Source organism: Chlamydotis macqueenii, chromosome 2, assembly GCF_036417535.1.
Source record: "Chlamydotis macqueenii isolate bChlMac1 chromosome 2, bChlMac1.mat, whole genome shotgun sequence".
Classification (NCBI taxonomy): domain Eukaryota; kingdom Metazoa; phylum Chordata; class Aves; order Otidiformes; family Otididae; genus Chlamydotis; species Chlamydotis macqueenii.
Window position 1 is genome coordinate 132,333,026 of NC_141557.1, and position 15,789 is coordinate 132,348,814.

The window sequence follows — 15,789 nt, forward strand, 5'->3', positions numbered from 1 at the left end:
CATCCTCTGTGCACTTAAGTCTGGAATTCTTTCTTGTACATTGTTCTTCATTAAAGAAATTTCCAATATGTATATTAAATAGTACAAATTAATACTTTTGGCCCAGGAGCCAAAAGTTCTTCTCTTGACTCTGGAATTTACTGCTACCGAAGAATCATAGAATGGTTAGAGTTGGAAGGGACCTTCAAAGGTCATCTAGTCCAACCCCCCTGCAAGAAGCAGGGACATCCCCAACTAAATCAGGTTGCTCAGAGCCTCATCCAGCTTGGCCTTGAACATTTCCAGGGATGGGGCCTCCACCACCTTTCTGGGCAACCTGTTCCAGTGTTCTATAACTCGCATCGTAAAAAATTTTTTCCTAATTTCCAATCTAAATCTACCCCCCTCTATTTTAAAACCATTACCCCTCGTCCTATTGCAACAGGCCCTACTAAACAGCCTTTCCCCATCTTTCTTGTAGGCCCCCTTAATAATAATAATAATATAATAAGAAATAATAATAATTATATAATAACAATAATATTTCTTACTTTCGCACAGATAAAAGATTTTCTAGTACACTAATCAATCCACTGACTGTGTTAGGAGTTGCTGAACTACGCAGCCCAATAGAAGAGAGGCTGCCATGGCTCCATTTTCCCAGGCCCAGTCAATAGTGAGGCTGAGCACATATTCCTAATAGGCACAAACATACTATATATGTGTACACAAATATCTATGTATCTATGCACGTGGCCAGTCACACAGATCAGCATAGACACAAACGCTCAAGCAAACACAGACAACATGAACGATGTAATCCTCTCTGGCATGGGTCCCTATGACCTGAGGTGAGACTCCTGCTGCTGGCACTTACACCCCATACACACACATAACATGGAGTCATCTTACCCAGTAAAAGAGTTAGAAATGGACTTTAGCAAGAAGATGGGAGAAACTGTGCTGATCAGGCAAAGGGCATAGCCAGACGAGCGTACTGATCAGCAGCCTGTTTACACTGGACTAGCCCTATTTACCTCCTCACCCTACTATTTTCCAACACTTGCTCATTCCCATATCACCTTGATCCCTTCCTTTGGTTTTTGCCCTAAACATCCCATAATAAGCCTTGAACAAGCCCAAAACACTCTTCCTATTATGCATTTTACGTCCTGTAGCCCTAGGCAGTAACCCCTTCCATCTGTGAAGTGACCCATAGAGCTTTTTGGCTGACTGCTTAGTGTCCCCCCCTTCAGCCCCATGGGACTGAGGCTCCTCTGGGACAGCCCTAGGAGGGGCTGACTCGGTTATTTGGGCTCCCTCTCCTGCCCACGTGCCCCTGAGCTCCTCTGTGTATGTGGAGATGAGCCTTTAATCACCTAACCTAACACACTGTAAACAGAGATTAAATATCACCCGTGGAATGCTGCCAGTGCTGCACATTCAGGTCTGCAACGCCAATCAACAGAAGAGGTTCAAGGCAGGGAGTAAACAGGAGCAGCCCAAAATCAGTGCAACTGTAGGACTGCACAGGTACAGAGAATCAAATCAGAGACACTGGCACAGTTAAAAGCCTTACCATAACCACTATAAAAATAAACACAATCAATTTCCAAAAGGGGGCTAAGGCTCAGAATTTTTGTATTTAATCTGAGAGACAGAGATGAAGATCCTTACCTCAATGAGATTCCTCTCCCCTTTTCTGCCTTTCTCTACCACTACAGACAACCTTCCTACCTATAACCCAGCTGCTGAAGCAGCTCTTCTCCTGTTTCAGACCTCACCACCATGGAAAAACATCAACATTTCCAACTTGAGTCTACTCCAAAACCTTGCTGAGGCACCTCTTGGATACCTGGCCAACAGAGCAGGTGCAGCACCCTGGAAACACTGGTGCTCACAACATTTGTGTTTTCCTGGGAGCTCATCCAGCAGGACTTTTCTTGACGAGACACGACCTTGCCTTGCTTGTGAAATACAAAGAGCTCTCAGTCTGCGACAATTCGGCGACACGCGTACCTATCTGAACCGGACTGCCTGGTGTTATTTATGCGGCGACATAGCCGTGCTTGTCCTGCACACAGGATAGGGTCGTGGGTTTGTAAACTGTGACAGGAATCCAGCTTTTATGAGCCTGTTCATTAGCCAGTATGCTCACCGCACTCTGTAACAGAAATAGACATGTGGCCTACTGGTGCAGCTTAAAAATATCAGGATGCCCTTGGTAAGAGAGAAGTGCGTCTGGGTGACCTTGAACACAGTGCCTTTCCTCTGCTCTCCCCTCCCCGGCACAGAGCAAGAGCCACTGCCACAGAAACTCCCCTCCGCCCCAGAAGCAGCTGCATTTTTTAGGGCACAGGCCGCGCAGCGCCTGCGCGCCCCGAGCCCGGGAGGGGAGGGGGAGAGCTGGGCGCCCACACACAAGCAGGAGGGATTACAGCGGATTTTCCTTCGCAACAAGAGACACGCACACTGCTCTCCCGGGGGGCAGGCTCTCCCTTGGCTCCGGCCTCGCAGCGCTGCGGGACCCTGCCCTTCCCCGTTCCTCGCAGCGCTTCAGCCCCGTACGACAGGGCGGCGCGGCGACGCCTCAGTGCCGGGCGCGACAGCACCGGTCAAAACAGGCCCAGCGGGCGGCAAACCCACTTGAGGGGACTCCCGAGAGGGGACGGCAGCACCGGGGTGGGGGGGAGAGGCGGAGCGGAGCGGCCCATCCTGCCGCCCTGCCCAGGGAGGGACCCTCCCCACCCGCAGCCGCGCCGCCGGGGAACGGCGCCGCTCCTCGCAGCCTCCCAGGCAGCGGGATGCGTGGGGTTCCGTGGGACTGCCGGCTCCTCGGTTGAGGGTGGAGCGCCCGGGCCCCGCGGGGGCTCGGGCAGGCGGGCGGAGTCTGCCCGTCTCCCCCTCCGCGGCGGGAGCGGAGTGCGGCGGTCCGGGGAGGGGGCGGGGAGGATGACTTCATGCCGCCGGAGCGCCGTGAATTTAGGAGCAGCAGCAGCTGCTGCCGCCGCCGGAGGGATGTGGGGGTGAAGTGACAGCGGGAGCTGCCGCTGGCTGAGGGAGGGGCAGCGCTGGGCACCCCGCTCCGCTAAGTCCGGGGCCTTTGAGCAGCCGTCTGCGGGAGGGGGGAAGAAAGATGCGCTGAGCCGGTCGCTGGAAAGGTGAGCGGGAGCTGCCGGGGGCGGGCGCGGAGCCGCGACGCTGCTGCTGCCGGGGCCGCTGCCTGTCCGCTGCGAGCGCGGGGAAGGCCGAGCCGGCGGCCCGGGAGGCAGGCAGGGTCTCGGAGTCGCGCTGAGGGCGCGTCGCTTCTTTCTCCTGCGGTTCCCTCCGAATGCAGAAAGGCGGCCCTCCCAGAAGCGCCACGGCGTTGCATCTTATCTGCCGTTGCCAGGCTGTGCGGTGGCTCCGCGCCAGCTCGGCAGCCCGGGCCGCTTTCCTTACCCGTGTCGGGAGCGATCCCCTCGCGTGGAAGGGGGCTTTTTGTCCGTGGCGTCGCGCAGGGCGGGCGGGAAAGCGGGAAAGGACGGTGGAGCCCTGCGACAGGTGCGGGGCTGCGCTGCGGCTTCCTTCTTGCTGTCTCCGGTCCGCCGTGCCTTCCTCAGGTGACGGGGAAGACATCTTAGGGCTGACGGGTTTCAGGGGAACAGAAGCAAAAAAAAAAAAAAAAAAAGGACGACGTCTCGTTTACATTCCTGAATTTGGGAGTTGCTTCACAGGAAACTGAAGGTAGTGGAGAAGTTGGAGGAGCAGCCCCTATACCCAAATGGATTCCTTTCACTTTTTCGGGGACATCTGCTGGTGGTTTTTTCCTTTTTCCATTTTTATCATCTAGCACAAGGTGTGGGGCAAACTAAATAGCAGTAAAATTCAAATGTCTTTGTTTGTGAAATGGAAGGATTAGTGAGTTGCTCTTCCATCGTATCACCTGTAAGAAGTGGAAAAACAAGAATATGTGCAGCATTGTACCTTGGCCACTGGCATTGCTCGTTGTGTGTGGTACATCCACAGGTCTTTACGTTAGGTGAATCATCTTTTGGAACTGAGTAGAAGGGAAAAACCTACCTGGCCTGTGTCTCCATCTGAGATGTGGCGGGTGGTTTTTTTTGGTTTTGTTTTTTCTTTGTTCTGCTTTAAAAAAGGTTGCTCTAAAGTAGGCATGTCAATACAGGAGGCCAGGGTTGGCATGCAGAGGCAGATCATTAGAATGAGCGCTATCTGCATATAGTAATGGCTAATGGCTCTATGTGGTTTGGTTTGGAAGCCAAAACAATGATTGTGCCTCTGGGAAGAAAAGGATATGGTATTCATCTGTTCTTACTGAAAAAAAGGAAGCAGGATGTTGGAAGCTGAAGGTTATTTTATTCAACGTCTATTTACTTGTATGTTCATTTTAAAAAGACCTTGTTATCCTATGCGTTCATAGAGCAGCTCACACAGTTGTGGCATCCTCAGTTGTGGCTGGAGCCTCTGGTCATGGTGCTAGAGTAACAGAAGTAATACTTGGGGAGATCGCAGGCAGTTGCTTGGTCTGTTGCCATTATTTCTGGGAAGACGTTTATTACGTGTATTTGCCTTGGTACTGTTGCTGGTTGTTATGCAGAAGGCAAATGATGGCTACAGAGGCAAGAAATGTGTGTAAAAGACAACTGAGGCTTCACAAGGCTGAAACAGAGTGACTAGTGAATTGCAGTGTCAGAAATCAGTTCAAAAGACAAATCCTTGCTCTGAAGAGCAGTCATTAACTATGACCCTTGTTAATGACAAAGCTTGTTCCTTTTAAGCACTACATGGCACATCCAATGTATACATTTCAAGGTAGAAAAAAAAAAAATTCTTCCATCAAACCTGTATCTTTCATTTACCAAACATTTACTTTGTTCCTGTAAAAGACTTGAGTATCTGGGTTATGACATCTCTACTGTTTTTTTGTTTTTTTTTCCTTTTTAGAAAAGAGTGTGGCTGGCTATCTCAGAGGTTGCAATGTTGCAGCCATTTGTTGATTTCTCAGCTAATTGCCTTGGGTTGGAAAAAGAAACCATGTAGCTGAATTCAGATACTTCTCCTATTAGTACACTCACTCTATATAAGACCATCAAATAAAGGTCTCCCATTCTGTTGTGCAAATACAGGGTAGTACGAGTACTCGCCAATGTTGACGCAACATTAGCACAGTAAATTTAGCTGTTTGTGCTTCCCGGAAAACCTAAATAATGTTTCAAAAGACTGTTAGTTAACCTTTTTTAAAACAATGTGGTGGCAGGGATGAAGGAGTAGTTGACCAAGAATCAGACATTATCATAAATGTGAATGTACATCTGATGGGTTTGACACTGGAAATTTTAATTGCTTTTGTTTTTATGTTATGTGTACTCCAAAGACAGATAGTGTAATCATGTAAAATGCAAGAGTGCATGTGCACATGTCCATAGAAAAAGATGTATATCTAATTATCAGTGTGAATTGAGTTCAATGGTGTAACGGATTTAAATTCACTTCGTATAGACCTCTCTCCCAGAACTCCTCTTCTTCCTTCCATTACAGTAACTTCCATACCTCTGCCAAGCAAAGAAAAGCATCTTTATTGTGGTTAATCTGGGGCAACGACCCTGCTGACTGGAAGAACAGCCTAGTTGGCCAGCTGGTTGATGCCAGACAGACTGGGTAGCAGCTGAGATTTAGCTGCCTTTTTCTCAGAGGGTCTGCTATTTTGGAACTCTTCATCTGGGTTAGTTCTTCAAATTTGTAAAAACTTAATTATCTTTGAGATTTCTAGGCCGCAGTCAGCCTTTGAACTAGCAGGTTCATTTGACCAAATCTATGAGTGGGGGCCAGATGGGTATGTTTGCATAAGACTTGTTTCCTTAGGAGAAAAAACTGGAAAACCCAGTAACCTTGAATGCACTTGAAGTTGCAAAGGTTTGATTTCACTTGCAGTCCTTTCCAAGGCCTGAAATGAAACAGTTCAGTTAATATATTTTCTATTATTATAAGACTGTTTAAAGCTGATGTTTCTAAGTGCCGTTTGAATTAACTGAAATAACCACGTTCCAGAGCAAGCATGTAATTTTTCAGTTATGTTGTTACTAGGCTGTGAGTTGGATTATTTTCCCCAAATTAAGAATTCCTTAAAGGAAGGCTTAAGCAAGGTGTAAGAGGACAGATATTATACAGTGAATTTAAGACTATGTACTTTTGCATGTGCAAACAATCAAGAGTATCATAACAATAGTGATACAATTTTTTCTCTTCTGAAGAACACATGTATTCACAATTCCAAATGCAAGCCCTTCATGTGCAGTAGCAGACATTTCTAGGTGAGAATAAATTTCCGTCTGAGGAAATTCCATCATGCCAGACATGAACTTAAACTTTGTCTTCTACTATGCAAATAGATTTCATGTTGGACTCTAATTATTGTCAATAGAAGATCTTTGAGTGGCCAGTCAACTGCAAAGGTACCAATGGTTGAGGAGAACTAAGAGTTTTATCCATTTATAATATATTAGTGGTGGGAACAAAACAGGCATTAAGTATCTTTTTATCTTTATTTTGACCTAATCAAGTAAATAATCACTTCATACTCAGATAATGAGCCTCTGAGTTTAATATCTGAAATATGGATATAGAAATGCAGAGTTCATGTATGCTTCTTGCAAAAACAAGCTGATTTAAGCCTTTCTCTTGAAGAGGACTGCATGTGACAGCAACAGAAGCATGAAGCCATTCATATGTTATTAGTTTCATGATGCATTGAGAGACTAGTTTCGAGAAAGTCTTCATATTGCATACTCTTACAAAATGACTGCATTAAAACAACATTATAAAAGAAAGAATCTGGTTGTACAAGAACAATATGCTCCCAGTACATATCCCTGTCTTTAAATATAAACATGTCAGAGGAGAAAGTAACACAAAATGAACTCTCATAGGAGAGCTGGTGCAAATGTCCCAGCTGAATGCCAGATCAAATAATTTCATCTTTCTTCCTTTAATTCTTGCAGGAGAACCAATAAGATATGATAGTGGGTTTTGTCCTCTCTAACATGCTGAAGCTACACTGCATTTCTGAGCTGATTGCACTTCTGTGGTGGTAAAACGATTCCAGGCTATCTCTGCCCATCTTCCCTGGGTGAACCAAGTATAAAACATGAATTCTGCAGAAAAGCTGCAGTGGAAGAATTTCCGTGTCAGCTAGGGTGCAGTTTTCTGTAGTAGAATTTGTTTTATTTTCTAACTTTTATTAAAATGAATTTTAAAATTGGCTATGTTGCTGTTCTTTGCCTTTACAGGAATGATGGGCAATTTAACCTGCCCTGTGTTCAGGAGTACTTTAAAGCAACTGGCTGATCTTTGCACAGTTATTCATCCCTTTCTATACTAATGTCCCAATGATTCATCAGATGTAATAGGCAAATAGATCTAAGTCCAACATACAATTTTAGTTTCTCTGACTGCTTTTTTTTTTTTTTTTTTTTGTCACATCTTTGTTATAGCAACTATTCCAAAAGACCCAAAGGTATATGAAAGTTATCTTGGCAGCTGTTAGCTAGCCTGTGAAATGTGCTGCAGCTTTAATGAGGTCATATACATCTTAATATATCTATATAATTATATAGATATTATATAATATATATATTTGCTAACTATTCACTCATTTGCCTTTTACCTCCTACAGAATTTCCACTTACACATATGGTGAGCACATAACTGGTGAAACGATCTCACCACCTGTTGTTTTAAAATAGCACAGATGCTTATTAATGGTCCTTCCATGATACTGTTTATAGTACATGTTAAACCTCACTTAAAATACTGTGGATCATATTGGTAAAGGATATTATTACTTCAGCAGCAGCCTTAAACTGGTTCCTGTTCAGCATCTCTACTTAACTCGTTGATTGTTCATAGGTAGGAGAGAAGTAAACTTCACAGGAGAGTCAAAGCTATGATGCTTAATGAGAAAGCTGTCAGTGACTCCTGTACAAGGGACTCTGTGAAAATGACTGCTGCTGTTTGGAAACCTGATCAGCCTGGAGAACTGCAAAAAGCATGAGTGCACAGATTATCAGAGCGCAGTGAGCTCAAGTCTTGAGCTCAGTTGATGTGAACTCCTTCAGGCCAAGACCCAAAAGCAGAATTTTCACACTTCAAAGCAAGGATGTAAATAATAGGGAAAGTAAATAATAGCAGAACTTGAACCTCGATCTATAGTGTTTCCTAATATTTTTTTTTTTTCATGGAAAAGTCAGTTCTAAACTGACTAAACTAACTTTAGGTAAACAAATGTTCCATCAATTCCCTGTTTCCTTTGTCCAGTCTAATGAGTGACTTGGATTCTCAACTTTGCTTTCAAAGAATTTCTAGAGTTCTGCCTGATATTTCTGGTCTATAACTCTCTAAATTTCTCTTTAATTTTTTTTTTTTTTTTGCTAACCTGGTCAAGGTAGAAATAAATGTATTTCTACTTTGAAATCGTCTATCCACAAGTGAACCAAGACAAATTCTTGATGTTAAGTGGCAATTCACTATCATTCTCACTTCACTGAGATGTAAATTTAAAAGGGCAATCAGGATAAACAGACTCTGCTACTTCAGACTTCCCAAGGTGCTTGTCTGAGGCACAGAAAGTTCTTGATATTTGCATGTTGCTGGTGAATTCCAATAAAACAATGTTATGCACTGCAAAAAAATATATAACACAAACGGGAATAAAGGATGTGTGATATTTAAGTTTAGCAAAAACTCTTAGGAACTATTAGAGTAAATGCCTTTTAAAAAAAAATAAAATACATATGGAGACTTTTTTTTTTCCCTGTGGTGCATGACAGATGACATTGGTTGGGTCTAGTATAGCTAGTAAATTAAAAAATAGTTGTTCACACTAGAATGATGACTGTCAGATGCCTGTTCAAACAGTACAGGATGGACAAAAAGCTCTTCTTATTCAGAAAAGCTGTGTGGCGTATCATTACAGACGTAGCCTGTAAGAATATAAATGTGCTATTAAAATAAGACCGCTGGCAAAATTCCAGTAAAAGATGTTTAGAGAAGTAATGCATACATTAAATGGAGTAATCATCTTTTGGTACAGTCTCCTAGTGTTTGGTGCTCAGCATTGATTAGGAGTTCTGTGAGCGTAAAGTAATACTTGCGCTATTACATTGAATCGCAGGCGGCATTGTGTCCTCGCTGAATGTGTTTGCTTGATCTGATTTATTTTCTCAGCCTCCACTCCTTTGGCAGTTACATGATTCAGTGCATGTGGAGTGTAAGGAAGTAAGTCTCTCTGTTTTGCCTGAAAATTTGTGGCCTAATGATTTAATTGTGGGCCCTTTTGATTGCCATGATGTGAGAAATGTTAAACAATGGCTTTTTTTTCAGTTTCTCATGGCTTCACATATCTGTCACATTCCCTTTTTTTCTCAAGAACAGGGTTGTCTTCATCTATTTACTCTTTCTGCACGTGCAGAATCTGTTCTGTATCTGATTCATTCTTCGTCGCTTTTTTATAGACTTCGTGCAAATTTATTTCTCATGTGCAATGGTCAGTATTTAGGAACTCTTGTTTAGTAGCATGGTAATTTCTATTTCTGTTCCATTATTTTCCCAGTGTTTTCAATATGCATATTTTTTCCAGTTACTAATTACATGTTTCATTTGGGCTGATCTCTTGTGTCCCTGTTACGTTCATTTCCATTGTAGGATCAGTACAATAATGTTTGTATGGCTGGAAAGAACTGGTGACATTAGCAGGAGACATAAAAGTTGATAGCTGGACATCAAAAATTTATATTTCAAATGTAAGAAAGAACAAACTGTAGTGTGTAGCCTTAGAAAGCAAGAGACACTCAGTCATAAACCTTTCCTTTGTTTTGTGTTATTCTTGTTTTAAAATAGCGGGATGATGCCAGCTTTACTTATTTCAGCTAATGTAAGCTCAGACATGGCAAGCAGAAAATAAGAGACTAGCATTCATTAATGAATATAAGAATTGGAGCATGTGAAAAAAATTCAGAATCTAAAAAGGCAGACGTAATGTGAAACATTTTGTTAAAAAAAAAAACCAAACTAAAAATAGACTGCTGCATTTTAAGTAGTTGTTATTTGTAAGGTCTCATGGACTCAAAGTGTGATAAGAGATATGAATGAAGCATGCATGAATATAGAAGCTGTATGACTTGAGAAAGAGATGTAGCTTATCAAAATTGATTACAGCATGCCTTAAAAGCCTAAGGAAACTGCAGCATGTTGTCAGTGAAATAAGCCCATTTTATCATATATTTGTTTATATGCAGGTTACTAATGTTTACTTTCAGTTCTTAGGAAAACACCAAAACCTTTACCAAGCAGAATATTTATGCCAAATATGGAGTCCTCTAGTTTATCCTGAATAGCTAGAGGCTTTGTTGAACACTTTTTTTTTTTTTTAATGTATTTATTTGCCTCCAGGTAGTTCAGGTGTTGATCTGTTGAATGGCAGCTATAATATTATAAACTAGTAAAGAATTGTATAATGTCACTGTCATTCACTCTGAGTGACAACGTGCAAAAATAATGCTACCACCACTACATGTCCTTTTAGAGTGTGATTTTTGTATTTATACCTAATGTGGTACTACTAGGGCCTGACTGGGGCAATGGCAATATTCTCTTGAATTTTAGAAAAGCAAACCCACTGAGAAATGGTGAAAAACAGGTGCAAAGCCTTCGCCCATCCCCAACACACACAAGCATCTCCAGAACAAATAAAGTTTGAATGGGTATTTATAGAAGACGAACATGATAGCCATACACCCAGAGGAACATAGATACTGTGTAAGAAATTTAAGCATGTAACATCACTTCCTTACTGATACTTTAGTATTCATTATATGTTCACCCAACAATAGACTTTTAATGTACAGAAAACTAATAATGGGGAATGATTTCATTAGCACAATAAGGAAGGAATTGCATGAAGATATTTTGCATGGTATGATGCATTAGCTAATTGTCACTCTGGAAGAAGATACTTTTCAATTGCACACTCTGCACATTTACACAATGGCTATACAGACCAAAGAGCAAGAATAAGCATTTCTGTTATCCTCTTTTTCCCAGATACTGGGGAAATGTATTATTTATGTCACACTTTTCATCATGGAAGACCTCAAAATACTTTACAGCACTTCCATTTTCCTTGACAACATTTGCAAGTAAGAATGAAGGCTCTTATTTAAACATTGTTTTCCCCACAGTTGTATAGCTGCAAAGACTGCAGATCAGGGAGTTATTTATGCTAATCTCCAGGAAAAGGTACTGATTTCTGATGACTGCTGCAGCACGCTGAACCATGCTATTTCCTTCCAAGCAGAAAATTCTCTTTCCTATCACTTTTGTGCCACATAGAGACAATTTTTGAAGGCCATTCATCCGTTACAGACTGCATCTCTGCTTCTTAAGCAGTGTTTCTAGTGAGACAACACACTATGCAAATGTATTTTGTATAAGTTTACTAGATTCTCCAAGTCCACTCTTTGTTAGCATTTCTATTCTTCCATCTTCCTCTAGCCACCTTGATCTGGCTAAACCGGGCACTGGTACTCCATTTGCAAATTTTCCAAGTATTTTTTTTTAACTGAATTTTATCAGTAAGTAAAATTTGAGTTTATAGTTGGGTCTCTCTTGGTAGGACAGTAATTTATAAACATGTTGTCGTAGTTCAGCCCCGATCAGGACCAGACTACGCAGTCTCTCTCTCACTCCCCGCACCCTCCAAGAGAATAGGGAGAGATAATATAAGAAAAAACGGCTCAAGGTTTGAGATAAGGACAGGGAGAAAATCCTTAAAGTTACCGTTACGGGCAAAACAGACTCGACTTGGGGAAAACTATTCATTTATTACTAAAAACAGCAGAATAATGAGACAGAGAATGAGAGAACCTCCCTTCACTCCTCCCTCTTTCCAAGCTTAACATTATCTCTACTACCTTCCCCCCAGAGCAGCACAGGGGGGAAGAGGGAATGGGGGTTGCAGTCAGTTCTTTACGCCGCTGCTTCATGGTTGGGGGAAGAACTCCTCACATTCCTCCCCTGCTCCTTCGTGGGGTCCCTCCCACGGGCCACAGTCTTTCGTGAAACTGCTCTGGCGTGGGTCATCTCTTCCACGGGATGCAGTCTCTCCAGAATGGCTGTCCCAGAGGGCCCTCCATGGGCCACAGCCTCCTTCAGGCATCCACCTCCCCCGGAGGTGGATCATCAGCCCTCCACAGGCTCCAGGTGGATCTCCGCTCCTCAGCGGACCTCCATGGACTGCAGGGGGACAACCTGCTCCACCATGGTCGTCACCACAGGCTCCAGGGGAATCCTGCCCAGGAGCAGCATTACTCCTTCCCCTCCTTCTTCACTGACCTTGGTGTCTGAAGCTATTCCTCTCACAAGAAAAGTTCTTCGCAACAGGCTGGCAGACGCCTCTCAGAATCTCTTCGCATCATCCATCTCATCTCCTCTCCACTTCTTGCAGCCGGGCCGGGCTGAGTTGGGCCCAGTCGGCTGCCTGGCGAGAGGCCAGAGGGTGAGGCCTGCAAGGGCCACAAGGCTCGCGCCTCCCCCTGTGCGCCTCTGCCCCCACTCAGCTTCTTCACATCTTCTTTTCTCTCTTTTTTTTTTTTTTTTTTTTTTTTCTGTTTTGCCCTTCTTAAATGCATTATCGCAGAGGCATTATCACGGAACATTCTGCTACCAATCGGCTCGGCCTTGGCGAGCAGCAGGTCCGCCCTAGGCCTGGCCGAGTCCACTGAACAAAGGGGAGCAACTTCTACCTACCACCTTAGGCCCCCCCTCACTAAACAGAACCACAACATATGTGTTCTTAACTACTCTCTCATATATTTATTTGGCAACTAACAGATTGCACACCTTAAACAAATGCATATGACTTCTTAAGCAAACTACAAGGCAGCATTCTAGAAAGAAGAAAATTTTGACACTGTTCTGGGGTCAGCATCGAAATGACTGCCTGTCTTCCTGTATTTCCTGCTGCAGTGGGAGGAAAAAGTACCAAAACCATTCCAAGTTTCCCCTGCTTTCCAGGCTGTGTGATCTGAGCCAATTCCTCAAGGTCATGTGTTCTTTGAGCCTTGGGCAGCACCTGAGCAACTTGTTTTGGTGTCCAGGTGTGCTTTTGGCAAGTAAGCTCTCCTATCCAGCTCCTTACGAGAGGAACTGTTGCCTATATCTTTGCACTTCGTAGTGATTCATTACACTGTCCTTGCAGGAATGGTCTTCAGCATCTTCTTTCAGAATTCTGTTCTTGTATGATTTTTGGTGATAAGTATGGGGTTTTTGAGGGTTTTTTGCATATGTGGAACGGGTATCAGCCAGATCAGAGTTGCAATCTTTGCTTTAAGTTAAACAGCACCTATGAATATCACTAAACACTAGAAGTTTCATGTATGACTGTTAAACTGTTGCCAAGGATTTTGGTACATTTCTGACTTGTGTCAACTTGTTCTTGCGAACAAGTCCAAAACTTAGTCTGGGAATTGATGTTGGCTAGGTGTCATTTCCCAGTAGGTAATTGGAATGTTGTTTAGAAAATAAATTTTCCCATTAGAAGCCTTTCAGTTTACCTGACTTTCCCTTGATGTGGTTGCTGTTGAGGCAGACCAGATTTTCAGCTAATTTGTCTGGCTGTTCTCTGTTCAAACTGGTGAAAACAGTGGAAGCTTTTTATGCATCCTGTGAGATCTGTCTTTCAACTGATGTTCCTTCTGTGACACTCTTCTTGAATACTTCCTTAATCATATCTGCCATTTGGTCTGTTGAAGAAATTTCAACTTCCCATCCTCCTTTCTGAAGTATACCTGTTCTGTTCAAAGAGCGGTAATTCCAGTGAAGTGTTTTAATTTATCTCTGTTCTCTCAGCACGTTTGAAGGCTTTGTCCAGGAAGGCAGATATACAGAAACACTTTGGAGTATCATGGCTTTCATAGTAACAGTTGTAGAGACTTTCAATAGTATTACTCTCTACATGTGTTTATTTTGTGTTGAAGTATGATGTGAAAATCCAAGAGATGTCATAGTCTAGCACCCCAGTTTTGTTGATTCTCCCTATGTAGTGGTAATTCATAGAAGTAATTAACATTCTGATAACATGGACAAAATATGAGGCTTTTACTTTCACCAAAGATTCTCTCTAAAGAGATTATTCTGTAAGTAAGGACATAGGTTACAAAGGATAATATAAATATGAGTTAACTTTCACCAGAAGAATGGGAGGGTGGATCTAGTGAGGGTCTCTCTGGATAAGTCAAATATAGAACTTAAAAACTTCTTCTCTATCTATGCATACTCATGTTGGTATGTCAGTTGTTTGACCAGTGGGTCAATTTTTCTTCTCCTCCACACAAAGTGCCTTCTTCATGGAACTAACGAGTGTGAGACTGATACAAGGGAAGAAGTAATTGCCTTTATAAAGACTCAGTTACTCAGCTTTTACTATTACTAAAGTACAGGTAGCTATGATCTCTACTCTGAACTTTTCCTCTCCTTTTTCTTTTCTGCATGTGTATGTATTTGGGTGGTAGTCAGGTACTTCTATCTTACAGTTTGGGCATAAAGACTTCTTACAAACTAATGAACAAAGGCTTCTGTGTTGGGCTTTCTGTTTTGTTTTGTTTTTCTTTTCGGTTCCTACTTTTCTCTCCAACTAGTCAGCTCATGTAAAGCTAAAATCTTGCACTTGGTGTGGTTTATATTCAACTCAGCTGATATATCACTAAATGAAAAAGTATTCAGGGAAGCATGAAAAGATTCAGTAGGATTAAATAGCAAAGCTTAAGGATTTATTCCATGCAGGAGCAGCCTTTCAAAGCTAAAAGCAAGCTAAAGGAAGAGGCATTAATTGTGGGAAGTTAACATGTAAAATGGGAATCAGAAGATTCTTCAAATTCTTTCAGCTACTGGAAGTATTGAATCTGAGGTCTTCAGTTTACAAGTGATCAAGTATAAAGAGAAATAGAAAAGCAGCCTATTAAGGATAAAGAAAAATGGTTGAAATGGTTGTTATGTACTTCCCCATAATCAGCTGTCTGTGAAAGGGTCTCTTCTCTCCTGCCCTTGAGTGTGGTTTTAGACATATTCGGCCAGAATTGTTGGTTATTTAAGGTGGCACGGATGACATCTGAGAACAAGGCATAGATGAAGTCAGTATCCTTGTGCTTCTATAAATAAAGAAGATTGCATGCAAGGTCTTGCTGAATGCTGGCTTCTCTGTTAACTGAAAGGTCTAACTATTCACCAGTTTAATTCTTCCTCCAAGTGCTTTATTGTTCAAAACCTAACCAAAGCACTGTCTCATTGTGCGCCTCCTTCCCTATTTACTGACTTCTTCAAAAGCTCCACATAGAATTTAATGAAAACACACTCTGGCTTTTGTAGTAGTTTGCTTGGTTTCACCTGGGAAATGTGCACACAACTACATCTGACAATAACCAGTTGCTCCTGAAGGATCCTTTGTCATCCTCTGAAAATCCTTTTGTCTCTGAACACAAGAGGAATAATCCAAGACTGGAATAAGCTTTAAAATGCCAAGCTGAGTGCCTCGCCATCTGCACTTGGATCATCCACAGCACACCTACCTGGACTGTGCACAAGTACATGTCCTTTCCATGGGAACTGGAATGGTAATGCAGAGAATGGGAATGCCTAGGTCTCATCCTGATATTTAATCATGACAAATCTGAAAAAAACTTTAAAATAACTGGGATCACTGTTTGTTTGTTTGTGGCCTCACTCACCGAAAACATGTTTTAGTCAGCATGTTTTGCT

At 42.6% G+C, this 15,789-nt stretch overlaps 1 protein-coding gene across 3 annotated transcripts in view; it reads left to right on the forward strand.

The window, feature by feature from the left end:
* The first annotated feature begins 2,731 nt into the window (after window positions 1-2,731).
* The window catches only part of PKIA (cAMP-dependent protein kinase inhibitor alpha), a 45,864-nt gene continuing 32,806 nt past the window's right edge, over window positions 2,732-15,789 (forward strand). Inside the window, exon 1 of one of the 3 annotated variants that reach the window (XM_086740946.1) lies at window positions 2,732-3,005. In XM_086740946.1, the coding sequence (XP_086597072.1) occupies window positions 2,940-3,005 (66 nt within the window). In that variant the 5' untranslated portion in view covers window positions 2,732-2,939. Of the gene's footprint in view, window positions 3,141-3,408; window positions 3,706-15,789 lie in introns of those variants that run through there. The other 2 variants (XM_086740947.1, XM_086740948.1) reach the window with 2 other exon arrangements.